Source organism: Alligator mississippiensis, chromosome 11 (assembly GCF_030867095.1).
Source record: "Alligator mississippiensis isolate rAllMis1 chromosome 11, rAllMis1, whole genome shotgun sequence".
Taxonomy (NCBI): Eukaryota; Metazoa; Chordata; order Crocodylia; family Alligatoridae; genus Alligator; species Alligator mississippiensis.
The window spans coordinates 13,690,842-13,714,660 of record NC_081834.1 but is presented as its reverse complement, the minus strand read 5'-3'; the positions used below and the strand labels follow the sequence as shown (position 1 = coordinate 13,714,660).

Here is a 23,819-nt window from a genome sequence, read left to right as displayed (position 1 = left end):
GTATCTAATGGTTTTCAGAAATTTCACCTTTTGTAACAAGAAATGTGCATTTTCTGCTTTCCAGACAAAGATCCCTTAATTAAGTGAGTTGCAGAGATGGAAAATCCTAGGTGTTTCTTTACATCTCTAATACTTGCCCATTCATATGCTCAATGGGGCATGACTGTACTTCCCAAAGTAGTGCGCACAAACATTTTAGAGATGTGGGAAACCAAGATAGACAGCGACAGAAGCCATTTGTCAGGATAGTAAATGAGCTGCCATTGCATTCCCTGGGAGGGTGAATACACACAAGCACAAATGAGTGCACACACCTTGTACTCAGAGGCATGCCAGGCTGGAGTCTGACAGCACAACTGCCTACGAACAATTTGCCTCAGTTTCCCGAGTCAGTGAAGTGAGGATGATAATGCTAACTTAGCTACCTACCATTGAAGATTAGGGAATGTTGTACAGTTCTTTGGACTAGGATGGATATTGCAGCCAGACTGGATTTTTTGAAGCTGTAACTTGCCTTGCAGCTCTACCCTGGCCCTGCCCACTCTCCTTCAGTCCCCATTTCTACAGTTGATTTCCCTACAAGAGTGAAATCAAAGTTCAACTCTAGACAACAGTGAATGGTCATCTTTCCATTGAGAGGGAGCTATATTTGCTGTTGGGCTGCTGGTCAGGAGCAGATTGTGGATGTGCCAGTTCAGAGACCAAGAGTGACTCCACCAGCAGCAGTTTAGATCTTGGATAAGCACTTTTAAAGCTAGTCTATAGTGCAGTCACAGCAGTGATTGAACTGTGGATATCCCCTACATTAGGTTTGACATGTCTAGAATTCATTCCTTACTCCTGGGACATCCAGAGCAGAAATGAGCCTAAACTTGTCAGGCTGTTAGGTTTGCAAAGGTGAAAGGAGCTGTTTCAGAAGTTCTGCTCCACATTGAAAAAGATGCTGGCTGAGGGGGAGGGTGGGATGCAGGTTAAATCCAGTGAATAGCAACCTGAAGACCCCAATATTCCCTTGACTTCAATTTTTTTCTAAGGATAAGGGATTCACCATGAATCATTGGCACAGGAGACATCTGTTAAAAGCCTCAGTTCATAGAAAAGTAGGGTTGGAAGAGACCTCATGAAGTTTTCTTGTCTAACCCTCTGTTCAAAGCAGGTTCATCCCTGACTAAACCATGCCAGCCAAGCGTCTGCCCAACCTGCTCTTGAAAATTTCTAGGGATGGAGAGAGTCCATAATTTCTCTAGGTGTCCTGTCCCAGTGCTGGACCATCTTCATAGTCAGAAAGTTCTTCCCAACCTAAATTCCTTCTGCTGCAGTTTGAGGCCATTGTTCCTAGTCCTGTCCCCTACAGCCACATATAAAAGTCTATCTCCATCCTCTTTATAATTGCCTTCTGGGTATTTGAAGACTTGTCAAATCTCTTCTTTCTATCTCAGTTCATCAAGACTGAAAATGAACCCTGCCATAATGGGGTTTATGGCTATGGAAGCCTGTCTGCAGTCTGCATTTTCATCCCCCTCTCCTCAGCAGCTCCTCCTAATCTCTCCTGTCACTATTTGTATGCAAACATCAGAGCGATAACTATCTGTTTAGATATGTGGCAGGCCCCGTTGCTATTCATAAATGATAAACTTCAGGCCCCCTCTCTGCTTTGCTTCCCTAAATACACTGTTTGGGATCTGGACTTAGCCACAGCACATTATCAGGTCACTCAGACCCTGTGGTGCCAGTATTCATCAGCTCCAGACAGGGGGCCATTTGGTAATAGCAGCTCTCCAACAAATCATTCCCTTCCACCCCTCCTTCCCCCATTTGCATCCTTGCCTCTTGAGAGAAAGATGCAAACAGGCAGGTGCTTGGGGGATTATTCTTCCCTGGAGCCAATCTAAAGAAACAATTTCATGCTGCTCAAGTGTTCAGATTTCTCCTATTAGCTGCAGTGACCTGGCCTAGAACTCAAGGTGTGAACATTGGTGGGGGGGTTTCTACTGTTGCGACTTAGATACAAGAGAAAACATAATTCTTTCCTCAGCTTTTAAGTGTTATAAAAGGGGCAAATTTGCCAGTAGAGATACAGGCGTGAACAGCTAGATATAAGAACAGGCAGAATGGATCAGATCAACAGGCAGAATGGGTCAGATCAATCGTCCACCTAGCCCACTAGCTTGTCTCCAACCGTGGCAGTAGTGGACGCTTTAGAGCAGGGGTGGGCAATTATTTTGGGCGGAGGGCAGCTTACTGAGGTTTGGCAAGCCATCGAGGGCCACATGACAGGCAGCAAGGGTCAGATAAATATTAATTTTCTAAATTTTTTAGGCACCCATGGGTTGGATAGAAAGGCTTGGGGGGCTGCATCTGGCCCACGGGCCACATTTTGCCCACCCCTGCTTTAGAAGGAGAGCAGATGGGAAGGCCAAAGCAGGGTTAGACCTCAGGCTGGCAACAAAAAATTAAGGACAAGAAGTCCTTCTTTAGGTATATAGGGAGCAAAAGGAAGGTGCAGGGCAGCATAGGACCCCTACAGGACAAACTAGGGCAATTGGTGACGGGGGCGGGGGGACAAAGCCGAGCTCTTCAATGAGTTCTTTGCATCTGTATTCCTAGACACGGACCAAGACAAATCTCCTAACTGGATCGTAGATAGACACAGGAGGGACACCAGCCCACCAACTGTTAGTGCAGACTTAGTGAAGGGACACTTGGAGGGGGAATGTGTTCAAATTAGTGGGCCTGGATGAACTTTATCCAAGAGTGCTGAAGGAATTGCCCAGTGTCATAGCAGAGCCACTGGCACGGCTGTTCGAGCGCTCATGGTGCTCCGGTCAGGTCCCAGAGGACTGGAAAAGGGCCAGTGTGGTCCCTATTTTCAAGAAGGAGAGTAGGGAGGAACCAGGAAACTATAGGCCAGTTAGTCTCACCTCTATCCTTGGGCAAACTCTGGAAAAAATCATTAAGGATCACATTTGTGGGAGCCCAGCAGGGAAAATAATGCTGAAAGGAAATCAGCATAGATTCATTGCAGGTAGATCCTGCCTGACTAACCTTGTTTCTTTTTATGACCAGGTCACAAAATGCTTAGATGCAGGATTCGAGGTAGACGTCATCTATCTAGACTTTAAGAAAACCTACGATATGGTGTCTCATTCTGTTCTCATAAATAAGCTAACAGGCTGTGATGTAAATGATTGCACGGTCAGGTGGGTGGCAAACTGGCTTAGGGGTCTCACCCAGAGAGTGGTGGTGGACGGGTCGGTATCGACCTGGAAAGATGTGGGCAGTGGAGTCCTGCAAGGCTCGGTCCTTGGACCGGTGCTATTCAATGTCTTCATCAGTGCCTTGGATGAGAGCATGGAGAGCACCCTGTCCAGGTTTACAGATGATATCAAATTATGAGGCAAAGTTAACACACCAGAGTGTAGGGAATGGATCCAGGCATATCTGGACAGGTTAGAAAATGGGCAGAACGAAATAGGATGCAGTTCAACAAAGACAAATGCAAAGTGCTGCACCTGGGCCAAAAGAACCACTGACACACTTACAGGCTGGGGGGTGACCTTCTCAGCAGCACAGCAGTGGAAAGGGATCTTGGAGTCATAGTTGACTCCAAGATGAACATGAGTTGTCAATGTGAGGAAGTGATCAACAAGGATAACCGCAGTTTATCATGCATTTGCAGATGCACGACGAACAAGTCCAGGGATGTGACGCTTCCCCTCTATGCAGCACTGGTCAGATCGCAGTTGCTGTACTGCATCCAGTTTTGGGCACCGCACTTCGAGAGGGATACGGAGAATCTTGAGAGGGTTCAGAGGAGGCCAATCGTATGGTTAAGGGCCTGCAGGCCAAGCCCTACAAGGAGAGACTGAGGGACCTAGATCTCTTCAGCCTTCGCAAGAGAAGGCTGAGAGGTGATCTTGTGGCTGCCAATAAATTCATCAGGGGAGGGCAGCAGGGAATAGGAAATGCTCTGTTTATTAGGGCACCCCTGGAGTAACTAGGAATAATGGCCACAAATTGATGGAGAGTGATTTAGGTTGGACATTAGAAAGAACTTTCTCACAGTAAGGGTTGCCAGGATCTGGAATGGGCATCCAAGGGAGGTGGTGCTCTCCCCTGCCTTGGGGGTCTTCAAGAGGAGACTGGACAAGCACCTAGCTGGGGTTGTCTGACTCCATCGCTCTTTCCTTCCCAGGGCAGGGGTTTGGACTTGATGACCTACTGAGGTCCCTTCCAACCCTAACATCGATGAATCTATGAACAGGGTATTTGTTGAGTCATCCACCCACTGTCAAACCCTTCGTGGTATCCACCCTCAGTGGTTTAGTGATGTCAGAGGATAGCTATTAATGGACTAACCTCCATGAATTGGTCTAATCCCTAATTGAACCTGGCTATGCTATCTGCCTTTCCAACCTCCTGTGTCAAGGTGTTCCACAAATTAATTATGTCCTGTGTTAAAAACAAATAAAAGAACAAAAAAGGACTACTCTTGTTAGTTTTAAACCTGAGCCTTGCTAATTTCAGTGGGCGTCCCATCATTCAAGTGTTCTGGTTCTTGGTGAAAACAGCTCCCTTTTCTAGCATCTTGTTTGTTTTTTTTCTCTCTTCATGGGGAACAGCTTTTTCAGGGAAGAAAAGGATCACTTAGGATATGAAAGGTATTAGGCTTTTTTGAAAACCAACAGGAAGCATTGGCTTAATCGCTTGTAATTTCAGCCACTCCTTTGTGTACGTTTCAGTCGGCTTCATTTTGAAAGAAGGGGATTCAACCTCCTCTTCCGTGGGTGAAGTGAGGTGTCATGTTGAGATGATCTCTGCCTGCAGCTAATGGCACAAAGAAAGGCTTGTTTCACTGAGGCTGTAAGACTGCAGGAGCAAACAGGAGGCTGGGCCTAAGCATAATGTGGCTATGTGTTGTCTGTTTGGTGTCTGCACACCTCAAATCCAAAGCATCTTCTGGAGCTTCGCTGTTCCTGTTGCACTGTCCTTGAGGCCAGGGCCCTTCAGGCTTCTTGAAAGGACATTCTTGCTTCCTTGCTGTGTGAGATTCACCCTCCCTGTCCTCTGTTTCAGGTTATCGAGTGCATCACCCAAGGCCGAGTCTTGGAGAGGCCTCGAGTTTGTCCCAAGGAGGTTTACGACATCATGCTGGGTTGCTGGCAGAGAGAACCTCAGCAACGGCTCAACATCAAGGAAATCTACAAGATCCTTCATGCTCTGGGCAAGGCCACACCAATCTACCTGGACATCCTTGGCTAGCAGTGGCCACCTGTCAAAAGTTCCTGCTCCCTCCTTCCTCCACTGGTCCTACCTCCCCTTCCCTGCCCCCAAGCAAACATCTTCATATAAACTCAAGTGCCTGCTACACATACAACACTGAAAAAAACCAACCTGTAAGGCAGTTTGGCTTATATATATATTTATAGATATTATATATATATCTATACACACACACACACGCACACATACACCTTCACACCAATACAAAAAGAAGCTGCTGTTACAGAAATTATAAGATTTACAAAACAAAAAAGAAACTACAAAAAAACCCTTAAAAGTACTTAAGAGATATATATATATATATATATTAATTTATAAATTATATAGACATATAGATATATATGGATATATATACCTATATATCCATATATATCTATATATCTATATGTAAATTAATTAAGAAGTAAAAAACGAGAAGGAATCATTACCCCAAACTGTGGAGCAGTGAAACACGATCCTCCTGTGTGTCTTTGGCCCAGGCTGTGAGGCAGAGCTCAAGACTGACTCTATAGTCCCAGGGAGGAAGCCCTGGGATGCGGCCCTGCCACCGTTGTATGATATGCACTGACTGAGCGAGTCCATCCCACAATATGGTGGGACTCGAAGCCAGGGCAATGCCCCTGAAGGAACTTGCTTTTACCAATCTCCCCTACCCCGGCCCACTTTCTTCCCAGCTTTTTTCCTTCCTTCAACATTTCAGGACAATTTTTCTAATATGCTGATTCTTAAATGTATAGACTCAAGGCTTTCAGAACATACAAGTCTAAGGATCACGGCACCTACGGGTAACACACAACCGAGAAACAACCACCATCCCACGGAGAACCGCCGACAGGAACCGAACCTTCCTATTGCCCAGTGCCAACCTTTTGTCAGACTCTGGGATTAGTGTCGGGGACTGGAGCAGCTGCTTGAGAGAGAGCATGGAGCAGTGGGCCAGGAAACACTCCCAGTGGCATTGTAGTATCCCTCCAACCACATCTCAGCATGCAGGATGGTAATCCCAGTCTGTGCATGGCTCCATAGGGAGTGGCTTTGAAAGTGAAAACAAAAAAACGCATCCTTCTCACTCCTGCGATTTTGTCAGAGGACTTGGTAGAGGTTTGGGGAGACCACGGCTGTCACACAAAGGGCCATATTCATGCCTGCGGCAAAGCCTGGAAGCCAGGGATGGATTCCCTTGGCCTGTGTGATAAGGCTGCAGCTTGCAATGTGGCTGGAAGAACTGTACCGCAGGGTGTGCCCCTGGGGTTGGTATCTTATGCTGCCTCCCCTCCCTTTCCCCCACCCTCACCATCTATTCCCCTCTTGCTCAGTCCTATACCTGAGGTCCATGCCAAAGGGAGTGCAGGTGGATGGATGGGGTCTGTGAGATGGCTGGGAACCTATCGACACCTGCCTGCAGCCTGGTTGACATTCCTCTCACGTCTCCAGGCCCTGAAAGGATTGATGCATCTGCCTTGGAGCTGTTGTGAAATGCAGAGGCTGAAGAATAGCTCCACAGGCAGCCTCAGAAAGGGGGGAAGGGCAGGTGCCTTCAGGAGCAGACAGCTCCGGGAATGGCCGCAGCCGCCAGCCTTGCATGTCAATGAGGACAAAGGCCTAACAGAGCAGAGGGGGAGTGGGAGGCTTAGGAGAAGGCCAGAGAGAGAAGTGCCCCCTCCCACACCTCCATAGATTAAAGGGATAGCGGCCTCCCGGAGCAAGCAGAGCCTGGGTCCTGCTCACCGGGAGCCTGGGAAACAAACGTTTCTGGCTTGTTTCTCCTCCGGCTAATCGAGGATGAGGGGAGAACGCTCCCTTGGCAGCTGGAGCCAGGAAGAGGACACAGGGGCCAGGGTTGTTGTCAAGTCAATTTAAGAAAGGCAACAACTGCAGGCACCAGAGGAGCTGGTTTGGATGTGTCACCTGTCATGAAACGGGGGGATGGGTCAGTTCTCTTCTTCCCGCTAGCATTCCCCTGCCCAAAGCAATCAAATGGGACAGGATGGCTACAGGAGAGGATGTTCCTGCCAATCCGCTGCAGCATATGCCAAGAGGGAAACCCTCCTCTCCATCCCTCCCTAGTACCATGCTCCTCCCCGCTCCATTGATCTGGTGTTATTCCTGTTCAGGGCTTCATTCAAGTGAGCAGTGCCTTGCTGTGAAGAGCTAGAGGTAAAGGGCTTGCTGGTGCTAGCGAGGTTGAGTCAGGACACAGGGTGATGGCTGAAGCAGGGGCTTAGCTGGCTCGGGCAGGGCTTGCTGTAATAAAAGCATGAGCCAACATGGGAAAGGGAAGATGTGCACCCATCCAGCAGTGCCACAGTGGTCTGAAATCCCCGAGCCTAATTAGTGCAGCCATTTTGGATGTAGGCAGAGCCCAAGGCCAGCACTGCTAGAAGTACATATGTAGGTTGCTTTGGACACCAAGCAGGGCAGGGTAGAGGCAGGGGCTGTGAATAGCCCCACACATCAGTGACCAGGTACCCCACTATCCCTGGGCTCCATGCAGATTTTCTCTCTTGTGGCACCAGTGCAGTTGGACTGGTTTTTGTCAGGGGAACACCCTGCCTGGCTGCTTTTCTCCAAACTACCCCCTGCCTCCCTGTGTTGCATCATCCCTTCATAGCTCCCCATCCCACAAGGAAATCACTGATAAGCCCTGCATGTCCATGTTGCATTCAGAAGCACCTCGCACTCCTGCAACCCAGGGATTCCCCCCTCTCCCCTCTTTCCTGTGAGCCCTGGGCTTCCCAAGCCAGCTCTGTCTGTTGTCAGATGTCATTATAAAGGCATGGGTAGGACAAGACTTCAGGCCTCAGTTCTGTGTGGTTAAGTAACAAAGGGTCTAATGAAAGGCAAGGACATTGTCTCCTAGATGACACAACATTCGTGAGACAGCTTTAGGTTGCCATATTGCCCTATTCTTAGTCCCACCAAACACAGCTACAGCCTTGGAAAAAAGGTCCTGTAGTCAAAGTTTGTTTTGAGCAGTTACTAGCAGGCAGGAGAAGGTGTTGTGCTACAGTGCTATGTCCCCCACTCTGCTGCTGTTTGGTGCCTGTAGGCCCTTGGGGTTGGGCTTTTCTTGGGGTTTTGTTTTAAGGGTAAGAAGAAAGTGTTATGTTCCTTATACACCTAACCACTTGGCTAGGGATGCTGGGAAAGAAGCTGGTTGGGTCACGGGGAGCAGGTCCAGGATTCTCCCAACACTTAGGGCACGGAGGTGGTGGTTTCTGGACAGCGCATGGAGCTCTTTGGTGGCTGTTTTACCCGGGGCAGGAAAAGGGTCCTGAGAGCAGCAGAACCCATGTGGCCTTACAGTGTCAGGGGAGAGGGGAGCTTGGAGACCCCTCAAGTATGCTACAAAGCAGAGCTCTGCTCTGTGCTGCAAGCGACTTGCACAGGCAGAGGAGTCACTAGCTGCTCCAGCCCAGTGCAGATTTCCCATTCACGCTTCCCTGTCTCAATGATCAGATCTCATGCAGCTTTGCCTCTCATGCCCTTCTCCAGGGACAGCAGTTGGCTCTGGGTGAGGCCATGTGCAGTGCCTTTGGCCTCCATGTTTCCCCCAGTTTAGTCATTCCTGATGTTCATTCTCCTCTGTCAGCTAAATCTTTCACAAATGCCTTTTGGAAAGAGAGAGATGAAGTAGACCTGAGTGCAATCCTGAGCCGTCACTGAGACCTGGGTGTGTTTATAATGAGGAGGAGCTGGTCCAAAGTGAACCACGTGAGAATTGTCCTGGCTTGGAACTGATGAGTCGGAGGATCCTGGAGCTGTGAGCTGTTTAGGTAGTAATCTGGTAATAAAGCCAGGCATCGTGAGCTGCACTTCTGTCTTTGGCCCTAAGGTATATTGTCAGTGACCTCAGATTTTCTCTCTATCTTCCCATTTGCCAGCTCAGTGAATGAGTTGTACATTTCCAAGCTAAAGCCAATACTGTCTGAGAGCACAATTTTTAAGTGAGCCTCAACACTGTCTGTATATGAAGGAGCATCGCATTTTGCTAGGTCCTATTGATTGTTTAAAAAAAAAAGCTGTGAGAGAAATGGTCTTTTTTCCATACATGCACCATCATCATCATCTTAGCTTTGGATAAGCATATGCATTTGTGCAAGGGTCGCATAGGACCTGCGATTTCAAGGGTCTGAATGTACACAAACTTGCACATGAAAGAATGTGTGCACTGAAATAAGAGTGAAAAAGCAAGGGCATTTTTATAGAAGCTGCTTGTGAAAATTCAGGCATTAGCTTTATGCCTCCCCGGCTGCGGGTGAAATTAGCTTTCTTGATTGAGAAAAAGGCCTAGTGCAGAAAGGGAGCAGTGTTCAAAGTCCGGTAAGGCACTTCAGTCAGGTGAATCAAGGCTGTGTTCGACGAAGTTAAGAATGGCTCTGAATCCCAAGTGGTACCAGTGGTAAAAACTGAAATAAGTGAAAACCCATACACCTCCTGGGGCTACAACAAAATCTTGCTGTAATCCTGAACAAACTAGGGGCAAAAAAAAAGCAAAAACAATGGTCACTGGTGACTAGAAGTTTGTCCAGGGAGAGAAAAAGATAGCCAAGGACTGTGAGCAGTTTTGTTATGAAATGCAAGCAGAACAAGACCGTAGCAATAGTAAAATTTTCAGGGACTAAGGCTGGAGATCCAAAGCTAAGGCCACTGTTTTCTCTTTCAAAGAACGGCAGTGGCCTCCCAGGATCCAAATACATGTCTGTGTGTTCTGCATGAGGAAGTACTGGTATCAGTTATTGGGGAAGACACAAAGCCCTGAACTCAGGTCTCCGCAGGTAAGCAAAGAAGAAATTGATTCTTAAATGCTGGCGTTCCTCAGGTCTGTTTGTCATCTCTGAGCGCATATTGCCCAGAACTGGGATGCTAGACAGCTGCATTAAAGTGCTGTATTTATTCTCATGAGGTGCCATTTCATTTCCTTTCCCCGGTGCTGATGCTCTATCAGTGAAAAATGTTGCATTCCAGGCTGGTAGCCAGCTTTATGGAGGAGTGAGCCCCTTTGCTCTTTGCATAAACTTTCCACCATGTGCTTCCCTCTTTGGTAGGTCAGTTGTGCAGCTTATTAGACTGCAGGCATGCCTACAACATGACAGGTGCAAAGTGGGCCATTCCAGACCATGCTTCACTTACTTGCTCCAAACCCCCCCAAAACACCAGTGAAGCAGCTAAGACATCCCTTTGCAGCCACTCTCGAGTCTTCAGTCACTGGCATGCTTGAGAGCTGCCTCTGGGGACAGACAACCTTGTCATGTTGTCACTGGACTATATGGAGTGGCACTATGTGGATATGGCATCAAGTGGGAGGGACTTACCCAGAAACAGTCCAGCTGGTAATGGCACGCTCGAAGAGCCGTTATCCCTGTAGACATGCCCTTTTAGAGATCTCCAGCCTATTCTCAGCACTTCCTTATGTAGATATATGTACCTTCACTTGCCATAGCTCAGTAGGGAGCTCCAGCACATGCAGCTCCAGGGGACACTGGCCAAGGGGTCTCACTGAGGGCAAACCTCAAGAATCCTTGCTGTAAGGAAGTGAGGGAGAGCTAAAAGTACCATAGACCGCAAGTGTTTGTATGGAGATGGGCTCCTTAGCAGGGGAACCTCTTATTGAGAGTGTAGACACACCAGAAAGAATAGGCATAAGACTTTAGCATGGGGAGAACAGATCTTGTTTTCTGTGGGATATTTAGTGTGCAGGTCATTTCCACCTGGTGGGCCAAGCTTTGGCTCTGAAATCATCTCTCCTCTGTACCAGGAAGAGCGCACCATGCACTGCATGTTCCTCGGTTGCTCTTCTGTTGTAGCACCACTTTGTAACCAAAGGGATCCTCTCAAGTCACGTTCTCATCTTTCTCATGAGAGTTTTTGCATTGAAAAGGAGCTGGCGGGGCCTATGGTTGGGTGTGTCTTCATCTGAGATTCATGCTGATAGCTCCATGCAGTTGTGCCATGAACCCTGTGGAAAGACAGGAAGCACATTACAGTCAAGGCTCTGGGCAGGTACATGTTCTGTGCGGTGGCGAGGCACATCCTAAAATGTTTTCTCTTTATTCTGTTGCAATGTGGTTTTAAAGGAACAGGACAGGGCTGCATCTCTGAGATGAGTGTTCTTGGAGCCTTCTAAGGAGCATGTCAAGTTGGAAGGGGAAGGATGCGATATTGTACGGATTGAAGATGTTTTGTTCGTAGAAAGGTTCTTATTAAGAAGCAAGTTCTTCCATGCACTTCAGTGTTTTTCTTAAAATGCCTGCTAAGTCCTGAAAGACAGGGACCTCTCCCCTTTTTCATTCTTCAGTATCACTCCTCATGGTGATTCTGTGGGTCAGACTCCTAGAGGAGAGTGAATGTGCATTGCTAAGATATAAATTCCCGATGGCAGTCTTCAATGCCACAGGCCTGTAGGTAGCCATTGCTCCACTGGAATGCATCCTCCTGTCACTTTGTGCTTATTTCCTTTCTGTACAATACAAGGCAATGGAGCAATTTCTGCAAGAGGAGTAGTAGAAGTCCCCTTGCTTAGAATTTTTACAACTTAATTAAACAAAGGGACTAAACAGCATATGGTAGCAAAGACCCTAACCTTGCCTGGGACTGTAAGAGAGAGGCAAAATAATCAAATGGGTCAGGTCCATCTTGACCTTGACTCCCCATTGGCTGCCTTTGTAGCTAAGTGGGGGGTGATCCTGCACCCCACTCTCAACCCACCATCACATCCCAGAAAATGGATATTACTAATCCTTTGCCTTCCCTAGACCCCAGGAAGTCTTTATGGGAACACATCTAGCTGGTGAAAAGGATTGGTGCTAGAAGCCTGAACATCAGCAACTGTTTGGAAAGGATAGTTTGACTGCCAGGAGCCAGCAGGAGATGACTGAAATGCCTCTCAAGGGAGCCATAGCACTGGGAGGTCTGAATATTTTCACACTTGCCACTTTGTCTCTGCTGGTTTCAAACCTCCCAGGTCTCTGCTGCTTGATACTGAGATAGCTGAGTTGCTGCCTTCACTTCCTTCAGAACAAATGCGACGGGCACTGCCTGTTTGATTTTGCTGTTGCCGGCAAGATAAGAGTCTCCCCTCCTTTTTCCTTTCTGGCTCCTGTCCTTGTGGTTCTCAGGACTTGACTAGCAGAGTTTTTAAACTAAGTGAAAGTCTTAATGTGAGGTGAATCCCAAGACCACAAACAGTTTGGAGTTCAAACAGTAAGAAAATTGGCGCCGAATGATTCCACACACAAAGCAGAAAACTTTCATTTCCTGCAGGCAGGATGGAATTGACTGTTATATTAAGACTTCAGAAGGAGCACTGCCCTGGAGTAATTTCACTGCTGTCAGGCAATGTTGACATCTAGATTAACCTCTGTGCAGTGAATTTTACAGCAAAGCTCATTGTGATGCGTGTGGGATATCTCCTGTAAATCCCAGCTGAAGCCACTGGTGTCCCACCCTTCTGCAGAGGAAGAAGGGGGAGAGCAGTTGCTTTGATTTTTGACCTCAGTAGAAGGTGGCTCTGACCTCCTCCTGGCCAGTCATGCTGAGACAGACTCTCGGCTCTGCTCAAGTAACAATAGCGCTAACCCAGATGTTTTTTGTTTTGGATTTTTTTTTCCATTCCCCCAAAGATGTTCAGCTGAAAAGTTCCTTGCTAGTGACAAAAAGTTCCCGGTTTGTATCCGCAAGGTAACACAGACGTTCCTAATTAAAAGGAAATGGTTAACCAGTGGCTATCCACCTCTCTCTCTCTCATTAACTCCAAACCACTTGATCCCCAAAGCTAATACACCGATGGGACCCAATCCAAGGACTGAATGCCTGACAAGCTCACAGATGCTCTGAACAGGCTGCATCCAGTGCTAGGAACCAGCCCAGAGGCTAACTATTAACTCTGACTACCAGACCAAGCCTGCATGAATTAAAGCAGTTCACACAGTTCATTCAATAAAAGTCAAAGGACATTGCAAGTAAAGTCTCCAGACTCCGGATCTCATTGCTCTGACTGTTAAATTGGATCTGCAAGGCAGGGGCAGCTACCCTTTGTCCTTTCTCGAAGAGGAGACTCGGCAGCAAGTTTCCAGGGCTGAGGACGACAGAAGCAGAACTGCCTGCACGTTCCTTGGCCACTAGACATGATACCCTCGACAGGCATCAGTGGGTACCTGATGTGGTCACCTGTGACACATTTCTGTGTAGACAAGTGCCATAGCCTGAAAAGCCTTAAGGAGTGACATCCCACTTTCTGGCTGGCAGGAGTTAAAAAAAAAAAATTCCCTATCCTTTTTTCTTTTTTGTCTTCAAACTTAAATTTCTCTGCCATCAGTCACAAAAAAGTTTTAGTCACAAAGGACAAAATGTTAAGCTCATTGTGGGTTTGTTGCTAACCCTAGAGGTAAAAATCTCCATTTTGTTTCTAAAATTCCCTTTTAAGAGGAAAAAGAACCTTTTAAGAAGTGTATTATGATGTTTGTGAAGAGCTTTAATGTGTCTATATAGACCCCATGCCATCCAAGTCAGGATTTGATTTCCAGAAGTCAGGAATTACCGCACCTCCCATGGACTTGCACTGTAGTTGAACATTTTGACATCTCTGAAATTAGACCTTTTGCTCAAGGCTGCCTTTGTTGTCTCCACTAAGGACACAACTGAAAGAGTGATCCAAGGTTATAGACAAGGTCATTCTGATTTTTATTTATTTATTTTTTTGGTATTAAAATAATTTGATTCATCAGCTTAACCACCAAAGCAAATCAAAACCTAGAGGGCATGTTTAAGAAGTAATCAGCATTGTATTTCACTTTGGACATCCGTGCATTAATGTACTGCAAATATGATTTCCTTTTTGTTTGCATTATTGATGCCACAAAATGTCAGGTGCATAAAAACTCAGCAGCCCAACCTTTGAGGTTTAGAACTGTTCTGGCTAAATTTCAGTCTGCTTACTTTCTCTTTTGCTTCTCATAAGCATTAATGTGCTGCCACTCCATCAACTGCTTGCGGGAAGAGTTTACTCTAAGTCTGTTTATGTAGGCATTGGTATTTCAAGGAAAACAAGACTCTAGAATTATTTGTTCCATGGGCAGAGAGCCAACATTGCCCTGGATCATTTTTCTGCAGAAAGTATTTGGGTTTGTGTGTGGCATCCACCCCTTATCCCCCTACAGGAACCTCTACATCTCTGATGTTACCATCAGTCTGCATTTCACAACCATCTGTGTTTCATCTAAGGAGGACAAGCTGTGGGTCCATTTCCAGCTCTGCCCACATTAGGTTGCTTTGAGCAATGGCTCCTGCTTCTTGCCCTAGTTAAATGTTACAACTTCCCAGTGCTCTGATCCTTCATGTGTTATGAGAAACAGAAGACCTATGGGTTTTTTGTTCTCTACCTTCCTCTAATTACATCCCAGAAACACAGTTATTTGTTTTCACAACCAATGAGCCTTTATAGCATGTCTTCACTGTGCTTCCCACAACAGCACCCATATTTTTATGACCTAGAGATGCAGTAAATTTGGAAGCTTGATGTGTGACAGAAGAATTTAAATTGCTTTCTAGGGTGCATGTCCCCGAACTTGCCAATGACAAATTCCAGTTGTCCAACAGTAGGTTTAGTCAGGTCTTCCCCATCCCCTCTGCCCTGGACTTACTGAATAATGTGTCATAGGCAAATATGACCCTCTCATTATTCACGTACTGTCCCAGGACACTACTAACTATATTAACAAGCACAAAATATGGCATTTTATTTGCTCCTTGCCTCTCCAGCCAGGGTCTGATCCATGCAAGGATGTTTCCTCACTCTGTGAATACACAGGTTCCTTACTAGCTTTTTATAAGGGAATTTTTCAAAGTCCCTTTCAAAGCATAAACCAAAAAGTTATACCCCCAAGTTTGACTTTAGCTGTTAGGTCCTTTCCTCTGTCAACGAATTCTAAGAGACTAGAGAGTTGAAAACTCATGGTAGCATTTTGGGGGCCATCCTGGCTTGTCCCTTCTTTGTCTCATTCATTATAGAACTTAAGAATCATTATTCAATTATTTTCCCAATTCTTTAAGTGCTGCAGTTTGGGCCTGACTCATCAAAAAAGATCTGAGTGAAAAATGAGATGAAATCATTTATAGGCATCCTTGTAAAGAGGAAGTCTCTGCCCATTTTTCCTTGAATTGTCCTCACAGTGGCAGGAGTTTGGGTGACTGAGGACAAGGGAAGAAACTAGATACATGCACAGGCACAATCTGGCCAGCAGGGACCCTGGCAGTTTTAATAACCCCTTCCCTGATGTCATCAGAGCCACAGGATTGAAGGTCTTGTTAGCAGCTTCCCCCACAACAACCCTTGCTTAGTAGCAGCTCTAGAAAGTAACACATTCAGCGGGCCTAGCTCTGCTCCCTTCTGCTTAGCTTTCCCCTTTACACTGTTCCAGCTCCAGGGCATCGCCACACCAGCGGGAGGGGGAATTTCCAATTCCTCCCATTAGTCCCTGATGAGATGGGAACAAAAACAATGAATGCCAGAGCAGGAAGATGTTTTCCCAACAAGAATTATTTCATTTCCTTTTTTAAACTCTGCTATTTAAGATGCAATACAACAGCAAGTATGAGTATGCTCTGAAACGTTGAATGAGGGGTCTGTTTTGCTTTTGTTTTTATACCTGCAACTTCTGTCACTGAGAATCTGGCTGTTACTTAGCACCCAGCAGGTTGTTCTGATTGCTGGAAAGACAGTCGGATTGATTCCAGCCAAGATCCATTTGAGTCCATCCTAATTCTTGCATGCCTGGACTGCGACAATAGAAATAATCAACAAGGGGCTGAGTCATTTTTACTGTATAGAATGAAACCCTCCCACTTGATGGTAGACAAAAACTGAAGAGGTGTTGAACACCTACCACTCTCATAGAAGTGAGAAAAAGGTTGTGCCTACTGAGTGCCTCTTGGGATCATTGTGATGTTAGGAACAGAGTTGCAGGGAGCGAGGGGGAGAAATTCTACAAGAAAAAATAAAAGGAAGAGATTGGTTAGCTTTTAATACAAGAAAATCCACTATTGTACATGAGAAAAGATTGAACTCATAATATTCTCCTTGGCAACAAAGAGTGTTTGCTATTGAGAGAAGCAAAGTTCTCTATCCTGCAAACCTTCTTAGCTTTTAATTTCCTTTCCCTTCTCTTCTGATAATGCAGAGTAAATCCAGGCTCACCACTTCTTTGAAATCTGAAAATTAAGGCGAAAGGTAGGGTTGGGAGAGGAAGAAAGCCTGATCCTGTTGAGTGAGATGGGTGCTTCGGGCTTGATTCGGAGAAGGTGCTCAGCTGTAACGCAACCGAAGTCAGATCTCCCTTTGATTCGGTTTACCATTCACATTGTTCAAAACATTGTAAGACAGTTTTTATCCCTAGGATTGAGCAAGACCAAAAAAAAAAAAAAAAGACCAAACAGCCAGGATCTGGAGATCCTGCCATAGCTCAAACTTGTGGAATCATTTCCCTGAAGATCAAAATGCCTCATGGAAGGTCAAGGAAGGTGTTGATGGGAAACCAAGCAAGGCGATTGTTCTGATGTCCTGCCTGCACCTAAAGTTTTGCAACAGGTTAAGCACCGCCACGGGGGATTTCTCCGGTACAGACTGGGATGCTTCTGACACCGGCAGGATCAATTTCAAGCAGCAAAGCTTTAAGAGCGGTCACCACAATAAACATTATCAGCGGCAGGCTGTCGTGCAGCATCAGCGGCTGACGGCTGAGTGTTTTAGTCTGCCAGACAGGTTTGTTCTGGTCTCTGGGTCCAGGATGGCATGTTCTTACCGGCAGTCAATTTGGGGCTGCAAATCAGCACCACGGACAGTGCCCGCATCCTGGCAATGAATACAATGCTCAGACGCTTGCTTCCTTCGCTACCTCTCCCAGGGGCTCTGACTCTCCCCTGTGTCTCTAAGCTCTGCTGGTATTTTTTCCCCAGATGGCTGCCCTTTCAGATGTGTGTTTACTGAGCTCTGCTTGTCAGATTTGTTTTCTCCGTGCTGCACCTTCCACCTGCTGACACGAGGCCTGCTCCGAAATCGGTGGGATTACTCCGCGTGCAGAAGGGCTATTCCTGCGGGGGTTGTAGGCCTGGGCCTGGAGACCTTGCCCACTCTGAAAAACAGTCCAGAGAGATCTCAGGGGACACAGCTTGGCAATGAATAGTCATCCTTGAAGGTAGGAGTCTGCTTCAGGTGCCCTGTAGATAAACAGGGACTATCTGAGCCCTGTTATCTAAGAGGAAATTTTCAAGGATCTGTTATCATCAGACCGTTCAAACCTACCTTGACTCTTTTCCTCAGTTGATAAGTGGACAAACCATCCCCTCCACCCCACTGGATTCAGCTTAAGTCAAGGTAGTAGTGCCTTCCTCTAAAAACGCATTAAGCCTTTGCTTCCTGCCTGACCAAACCAAGGAAATCAAAGCTTCTCTTCACTCCTTAAAAATATAAATTTTGACATGGACGGACCCATGTCAAGTCTGCAGTTTGAACCTAGGAATTGTGCCTGATTTCTTGCTTATGGAGCCTCCTTGATGAGTTCAGGGGCTCTTCATTTCCACTTAGGGATGGAAATGGCTGTCTAGTGGCCAGTGGAAGATTGCTCTCTATTGTTCTACTTAAAAAACTGTCTCCAGTTACGTGTCTAAGTAACTGAGACAGATCTGTTTCAAATGAATAGCAACCAAGATAGCAGTTAGACAAATTTCTATCCCAAACCTCACCCTCTGCCTTTCTCCTTTCCTTATTTGCATATCAGCTTTGTCTGCTCATGTTCTGCATTTTATACATATTGTAGTATTTCCCTGTCCTCAACATTCAGATGTATAGGTTGAATCTGTCAAATGGAGAAATAAGATAGTTGCAACATTGGATGCAATAGTCTTTATTTCAATGATAGAAGTATTTGCTTAGGCTTTGAGTGGGAGTTAAAGTTCCAAGCACAGTAAGTGATAAATAGCTGCCCTCTTGAAAGAGTGAGCGAGGGAACTGCATATAAAGGAGGATACTGAGCTGAAAAGGTATCTCCCTTTATTACATCAACAAAGCTGTGATTCTTGAACAGCCTTCTATGGTCACTCAGTATGGCAGATTTGTTGGAAAATATACGGTCAATCTGAGAGGCACATTCATGCATGGCGCAGCTGATGCTTGTCTTCTCTGGAGCCAGGGTCCAGCTAGAAGAATGATGGCCTCTGTAATAAATAGGGAAAATATTAGAGCATCCAACTTGATGTAGCCTGCTTCTGTGGGATTTTTTTTTCCTGCCAAAATGTTTCACCTCAGACTACATGTGCTTTGCCCAGGATTTCACTATCTACAGTTTGCCGTGACATACAGGGTGTCAGCTTCTCATTTTCATCAGAATTTGAGATCAGAACTGGGACCTGTGATGATGGGAAATCCCAGGGGAAAGGAATAATTAGAGGTTTATCTGGGCTCTGATTTTCTTTATTTGACTACAAAATCATTATATGGCCACAGTGCAAGGAAATGAGTAAACATTGCATCTTAGCGCAGCGTTTTCTCAGACTAATGAGGGAAGGCAGAATGCAAAATCTCTCCTTTCACCCTAAAAGCCTGGTCTGGCTCTAAGGCCACACAAAGCGGGTAAATACCATCTAAAAATGCCTTATTCTGCATCCTAACATGGACTAGAATTAGCTTCCTCCCCTCCACCCACTCTCCAAGTGCTTCTATGTTATCACACCGTTGCAGCAATATTGCATTAGCAGTGGCTCCCAATGAAACCAAAGCCAGATGCAAAGGTTTAGAGTACACCTGGGCCAATTTGGGGAGTGATTAGTGATGCATTCCCTAGCTCCTTGATGGGGATAGGCTACCCAATTCAGTAAATTAACTTTAATAATTAGATGGAAATGTCCAGATGTGGACCTGAATCTCACATTGGTTTCTATGAATGCCTCTCCGTGGGCCTCCCAACTCATTCCACTACCTTTGTTGAACCCTTGTTTAGGATTAGGGAGTCTCTGATGTGCAGTTACCTGCCTCAAGTCCTAAGGCTTAAAAGGTGGGAAGAATATAGGATCATAAGAAATTAGGAAGGGACCTTCCAAGGTCACCTAGTCCAGCCCCCTGTTCAAGGCAAAATCACCCCTGACCCAACCATCCCAGCCAAGTGACTGTTTAACCTGCTCTTGAAAACTTCTGAGGATGGAGATTTCACAGTGTCTCTAAATAACCTGTTTCAATGCTTTAGCCACCCTCATAGAAAGTTCCTCCTCATCTCCAACCTAAATTTCTCCTGCTGAAGCTTGAAGCCAATGTTCGTAGTCCTGTGCCCTATAGTCACAGAAAAAGGCCCATCTCCATCCTCTATAATCACCTTTCATGTAGACTCCTATCAAATCCCCCCTCAGTCTCCTTTTTTCCAGGCTAAATAGCGCTGGTTATTTCAGCCATAAGTCAAGCTTCTCAGGCGCCTAGTATTTTTTGTTGCTGTGTTGCACCCTTTCAAACTGTCCATCTCCTTCCTGAAGTGGGGGGCCCAAAACTGGACACAGTACTTCAGGCAAGACCTCATCCATGCTGAATAGAGGGGATGAATCACTTCCCTTGATTTGCAAGGTATACTCATGTTTATTCAACCCAGTGTGCTGTTGAAGATGGTGTAGATTGGGAATCTTCTCGGCAGCAGAAATCTCAGACCTCACGAGCTCTTATCCCAGGAAAGGGAGGGAAGGTCAGATCATTCTTCTCCCCTCCTGGGACATAACTGAGGCTTGTGGGAGGGTCGAGTGGTAGAAGAGTCCAGTTTACACAAGAAAAAACAAACTGGGTATCCAAAACCAGGTGGGAATAGGGAAGGGCCAGGGGTCAAAGAGCCTACTGGAGCTTGGGGAGAGGCAGGTAGGAGATGGGGAGCGATGGGTGATGTCTGGAGACAAGAGGAACCTTTCAGAAACCAGAAAGCCACCCCGTGCAGAACGGGAGAGGAATGCTGAACAAGGAAAAATTATGGTTGTAAGGGAATGGAAAAACAGAAAACAAAATACCAGTAACTTGCATGTCTTTGAATCAGCTTTGAGGGCTCCTCCATACCTCTAGCTATGTTCAACTTCTCCCAGGCCTACGATTGGGTCCAGTCAAAATCTTATGAACACCAAAGTCTTATTATTATATATTCTTCTGCCTGGAGCTCTGCCCCAGTTCCATGTGGGTTACCTTATTTTAGTTATTTTTTCCCCTGTGTAAAAGAGACTTTCTTTTTTTTCCCCAGGAGAAGTGTCCTTTAAAATTCCAACTAAACCCTGAGGTCATTTCTTGCATGAGCAGCTTTTTACAGGCAGGCTTAAAAGCAAGGGTGGGGGGTGGGGGGATGAAATCTTGTGTTAACTAAGTGCTATTTTACATACCTTATTTTAAGCAAAATGAAGGCTCTTGCTGTATAAATGATGTGTAGTGCTTTAGTTCATACTGGACATTACACGACCCTCTGTCTGGTTGAATGGGACATGTGGAAGGGTTTCACTACTTGAATAGGTCAGTTGGTACCTGGGGCAAAGACAGTGGGTCACTGCCATGTCTGGGGAAGAGAGTTTAGGGGCTGTGTTCATCCCTTTCCCAGAGGTTTATGTACTCAATACATTTTAAAGTGATAATGTCTGGAAGCAGCAAGCATGTTCTCAGCTGTCTGTATGATTTCTCACTCAATGGGGTTATCTGCTTTTCAGCACTAGAAAACTGGCTGAGGAACTGAAACAAAGTGGGAAAAAAGAGCCAGTCCCTTTGTGAGGGTATATGGGTCATCGATTGGGAAAGCGCTGTGACAGGGTATACAATAGGCAGTTGTAACATTATAAGCAGTGGCTGTAGCCACTAGGGGAGCTAAGGCACTGGCTTATTTGAGAAAAATGAAAGCAAAACCCAAGCCCTATACATTTACCTTCACTGCAACCCCCATGTGCTCTTCGCAGCTACCAATATAACCAAATTGCTCAGCTGGGTATAGGCATCATGCCTTGAATGCCCTGGGCTGTCCAGTTCAATTCACATTCCAGTAATGAGCTACAAAGTTGATGGACCTCACCAAAAAAGCCAGGCAGCACAGCACAGTACGCAGGGGCACTTTGGGACATGCCCTTATCTCACGAGCACACGTACAGCCACCCCTAAACTTCTGACCTGGAGCCTCCTCGAGTTGGCCTGCTGATCTGGCATTGCCGCTACATCAGGAGAGACATGGCTAGCATCCCAAATGGGGGACATATCTGGCTGGATTTTTACCAGGTTTATTTTAATCTCTGTTAGTATTATTGAAACTCTTTGAATGAACAGGAACCAATTCTCTAGCGGTGTTTGTCATTGATTTGTAAGCAACATACCAATGAGTTGGGGTCATCATGCCACATTTGTATTCCTTAGCTACTGTGTTAAACCCCACATCTGAGCCAGTGGTTCTCAGCCATTGCCATACCACAACCTGCCTTTCCATCCAACTGGGATCTAGCCAGGACCTCATCCCATGGAAAAACATGGGAACAGCAGGGTGGTCATGACCTCTGGCAGCTGTTGGCAAAGCCTACCCAGGGGCTCCAAATACTGGGGTGAGAAACCTTGATTAGCCAAAGTGGGCTCCCCTCCCCACATCTCCACAATATAATCCAGATTCTGCACTTTGGTATGCTGGGGAATGGGAAGAACGTTTCCTTATTGTGTTAGTCTGACCTAAAGAAGCCTTTTTTAGCTTAAAAAAAAAAGTATTTACATCTGAGGAAGGGCTCTTTGACGTGCTGAGGTATTTGCTCTGCCCCCGCACCACTCCCTATCCTTCCCTGCTTTCCTTCCTGCACCTCGAAATGAAACAGAAAATTATTTTTTTAAGACTGTGTCAATAATTTATGTTTAGTACAAAGGATGATTGAATGGCATCACCAAAGGTCATTTATTCCATCTCCACGCTCCTTCCAACTCCCTAGTCCATTCCTCTTCACGCTAGTCCATCATCCCCCTTTCATCCACCTCACACGTACGCTGCCCCCCACTGAATACCATAAGTACCACACACCAGAAAGACCCTGGGATTTGACCAACAACTGTTGGGAAACAGCGATTAACACACATGCATATACTACACAATGAAACCATTTCCACCCTCCAAATTAACAGTCAACTGCTGCAAATAAAAAGCAGACAAATACCTTGACTTTGGATTTTTTTTTAAAGGCCTTTTATACCTGTATATGTGTGAGTGTGCATACATATGTGCTCACCTACTCTGCACGCACAAATGCACACACACACACACAAACACACACACACGCACACACACCTCTCTCTCTCAAATATAAATATATTGTACGTTAGAGCTGTAAATATTTCTTGGTCATGTGTCTATGTCTTACTCATAGTATCATATCCACAGTGTTATGTTAACAACTCCATTTATTGATCGATGAAAACTGTGTGTAGAGCTGTACCCTCCTGACATAGTTTATGTAGATCTCTCTTCTCAAATAAAGTACAAAACAACTGTTAGATGGTGTGGGGGTTTTTTCCCTCTTTTCTTCCCATACTCATCATTCAGTTTTATTTTATGAACACCTGCTTTGAATTTCTATGCTTAGGTTCAACCATAAGTACAATATTGCGTGAAGCTCTGTAGCCTGTGGTGCTCAGGCTAGACAACAAGATCATAACTGTTAGTTACATGCTTGGTTTTCTAATCTACAATGAAGTCCTGCCTTTATTGAAGTCAGCAAGAGAGTTGCCACTGAATTCCATAAGGCCAGGATTTCATACCATGAAAATAAGACCAAAATACTTTTGTTTTAGAGGAAGGTCAAATGCTGGTGGTGAGGGCCAAATTTAAGGTGGGACTCGATCCCATATTTATCAAGTCCTGAAAGGGGTGGCCAAAAGGGTGAGATTAGCCAAGCCAATCAGCAATGCTGGTTAGGATGCCCAGCTTGGTTTTTCTGGGGCAGGTCTACATGAGACATTTTCTGCAGAGATGACTAATTAGCTCAATAGTAAAATGTCACCATCTACACATGCAGTGCTATTAGGACACAGTAAACTAATGAACTCTGCCATAAGATTGTACTGCCAGACACAAGTACTATCATATGGCAGAGCTATTTATTCCATTGCAATGCACGTGTTGTCACTGATAGGGCTGGCTGAGGCACAAGGATGCTTTAGTGCAGGGGCTGCCTGCCAGCTAGCTCTGATCTGAAGCACCCTCATATCCCAGCCAGCCCCTGTGCAACATGCTGAGCTGGGTCAGAGCATCCCCGGGCTGGCAGGCTGACCCACTGAGCCCCCTGCTGTCTAGGGCTCCTCCGGCCTGGCTTAACATGCTGCAGCCACAGGCACATGTGTAAGCACTGCACCCAGGAGCAATAAACTCCAGTGCAAACTTCACAGTTGCATTAATTTCACATGTAGCTGCACCCCTGAGAAACAATAATGAGATTAAAGATGTTAACACAAAACAAGAATTTATTAATAATAAAAGAAGAGATAAGAATAATTAATAATAATGATAACAATGGGTTCC

General features: G+C 45.8%; 1 protein-coding gene across 3 annotated transcripts in view; it reads left to right on the top strand.

Moving 5' to 3' along the window:
- Nucleotides 1–22,795, top strand: part of NTRK3 (neurotrophic receptor tyrosine kinase 3) — a 314,023-nt gene extending 291,228 nt beyond the window's left edge. For all 3 annotated transcript variants that reach the window (XM_019477848.2, XM_006263817.4, XM_006263816.4), the window contains one exon: nt 5,077–22,795. In XM_019477848.2, the coding sequence (XP_019333393.1) occupies nt 5,077–5,262 (186 nt within the window). In that variant the 3' untranslated portion in view covers nt 5,263–22,795. The remainder of the gene's footprint in view (nt 1–5,076) is intronic.
- The last annotated feature ends 1,024 nt before the right edge of the window (nt 22,796–23,819 follow it).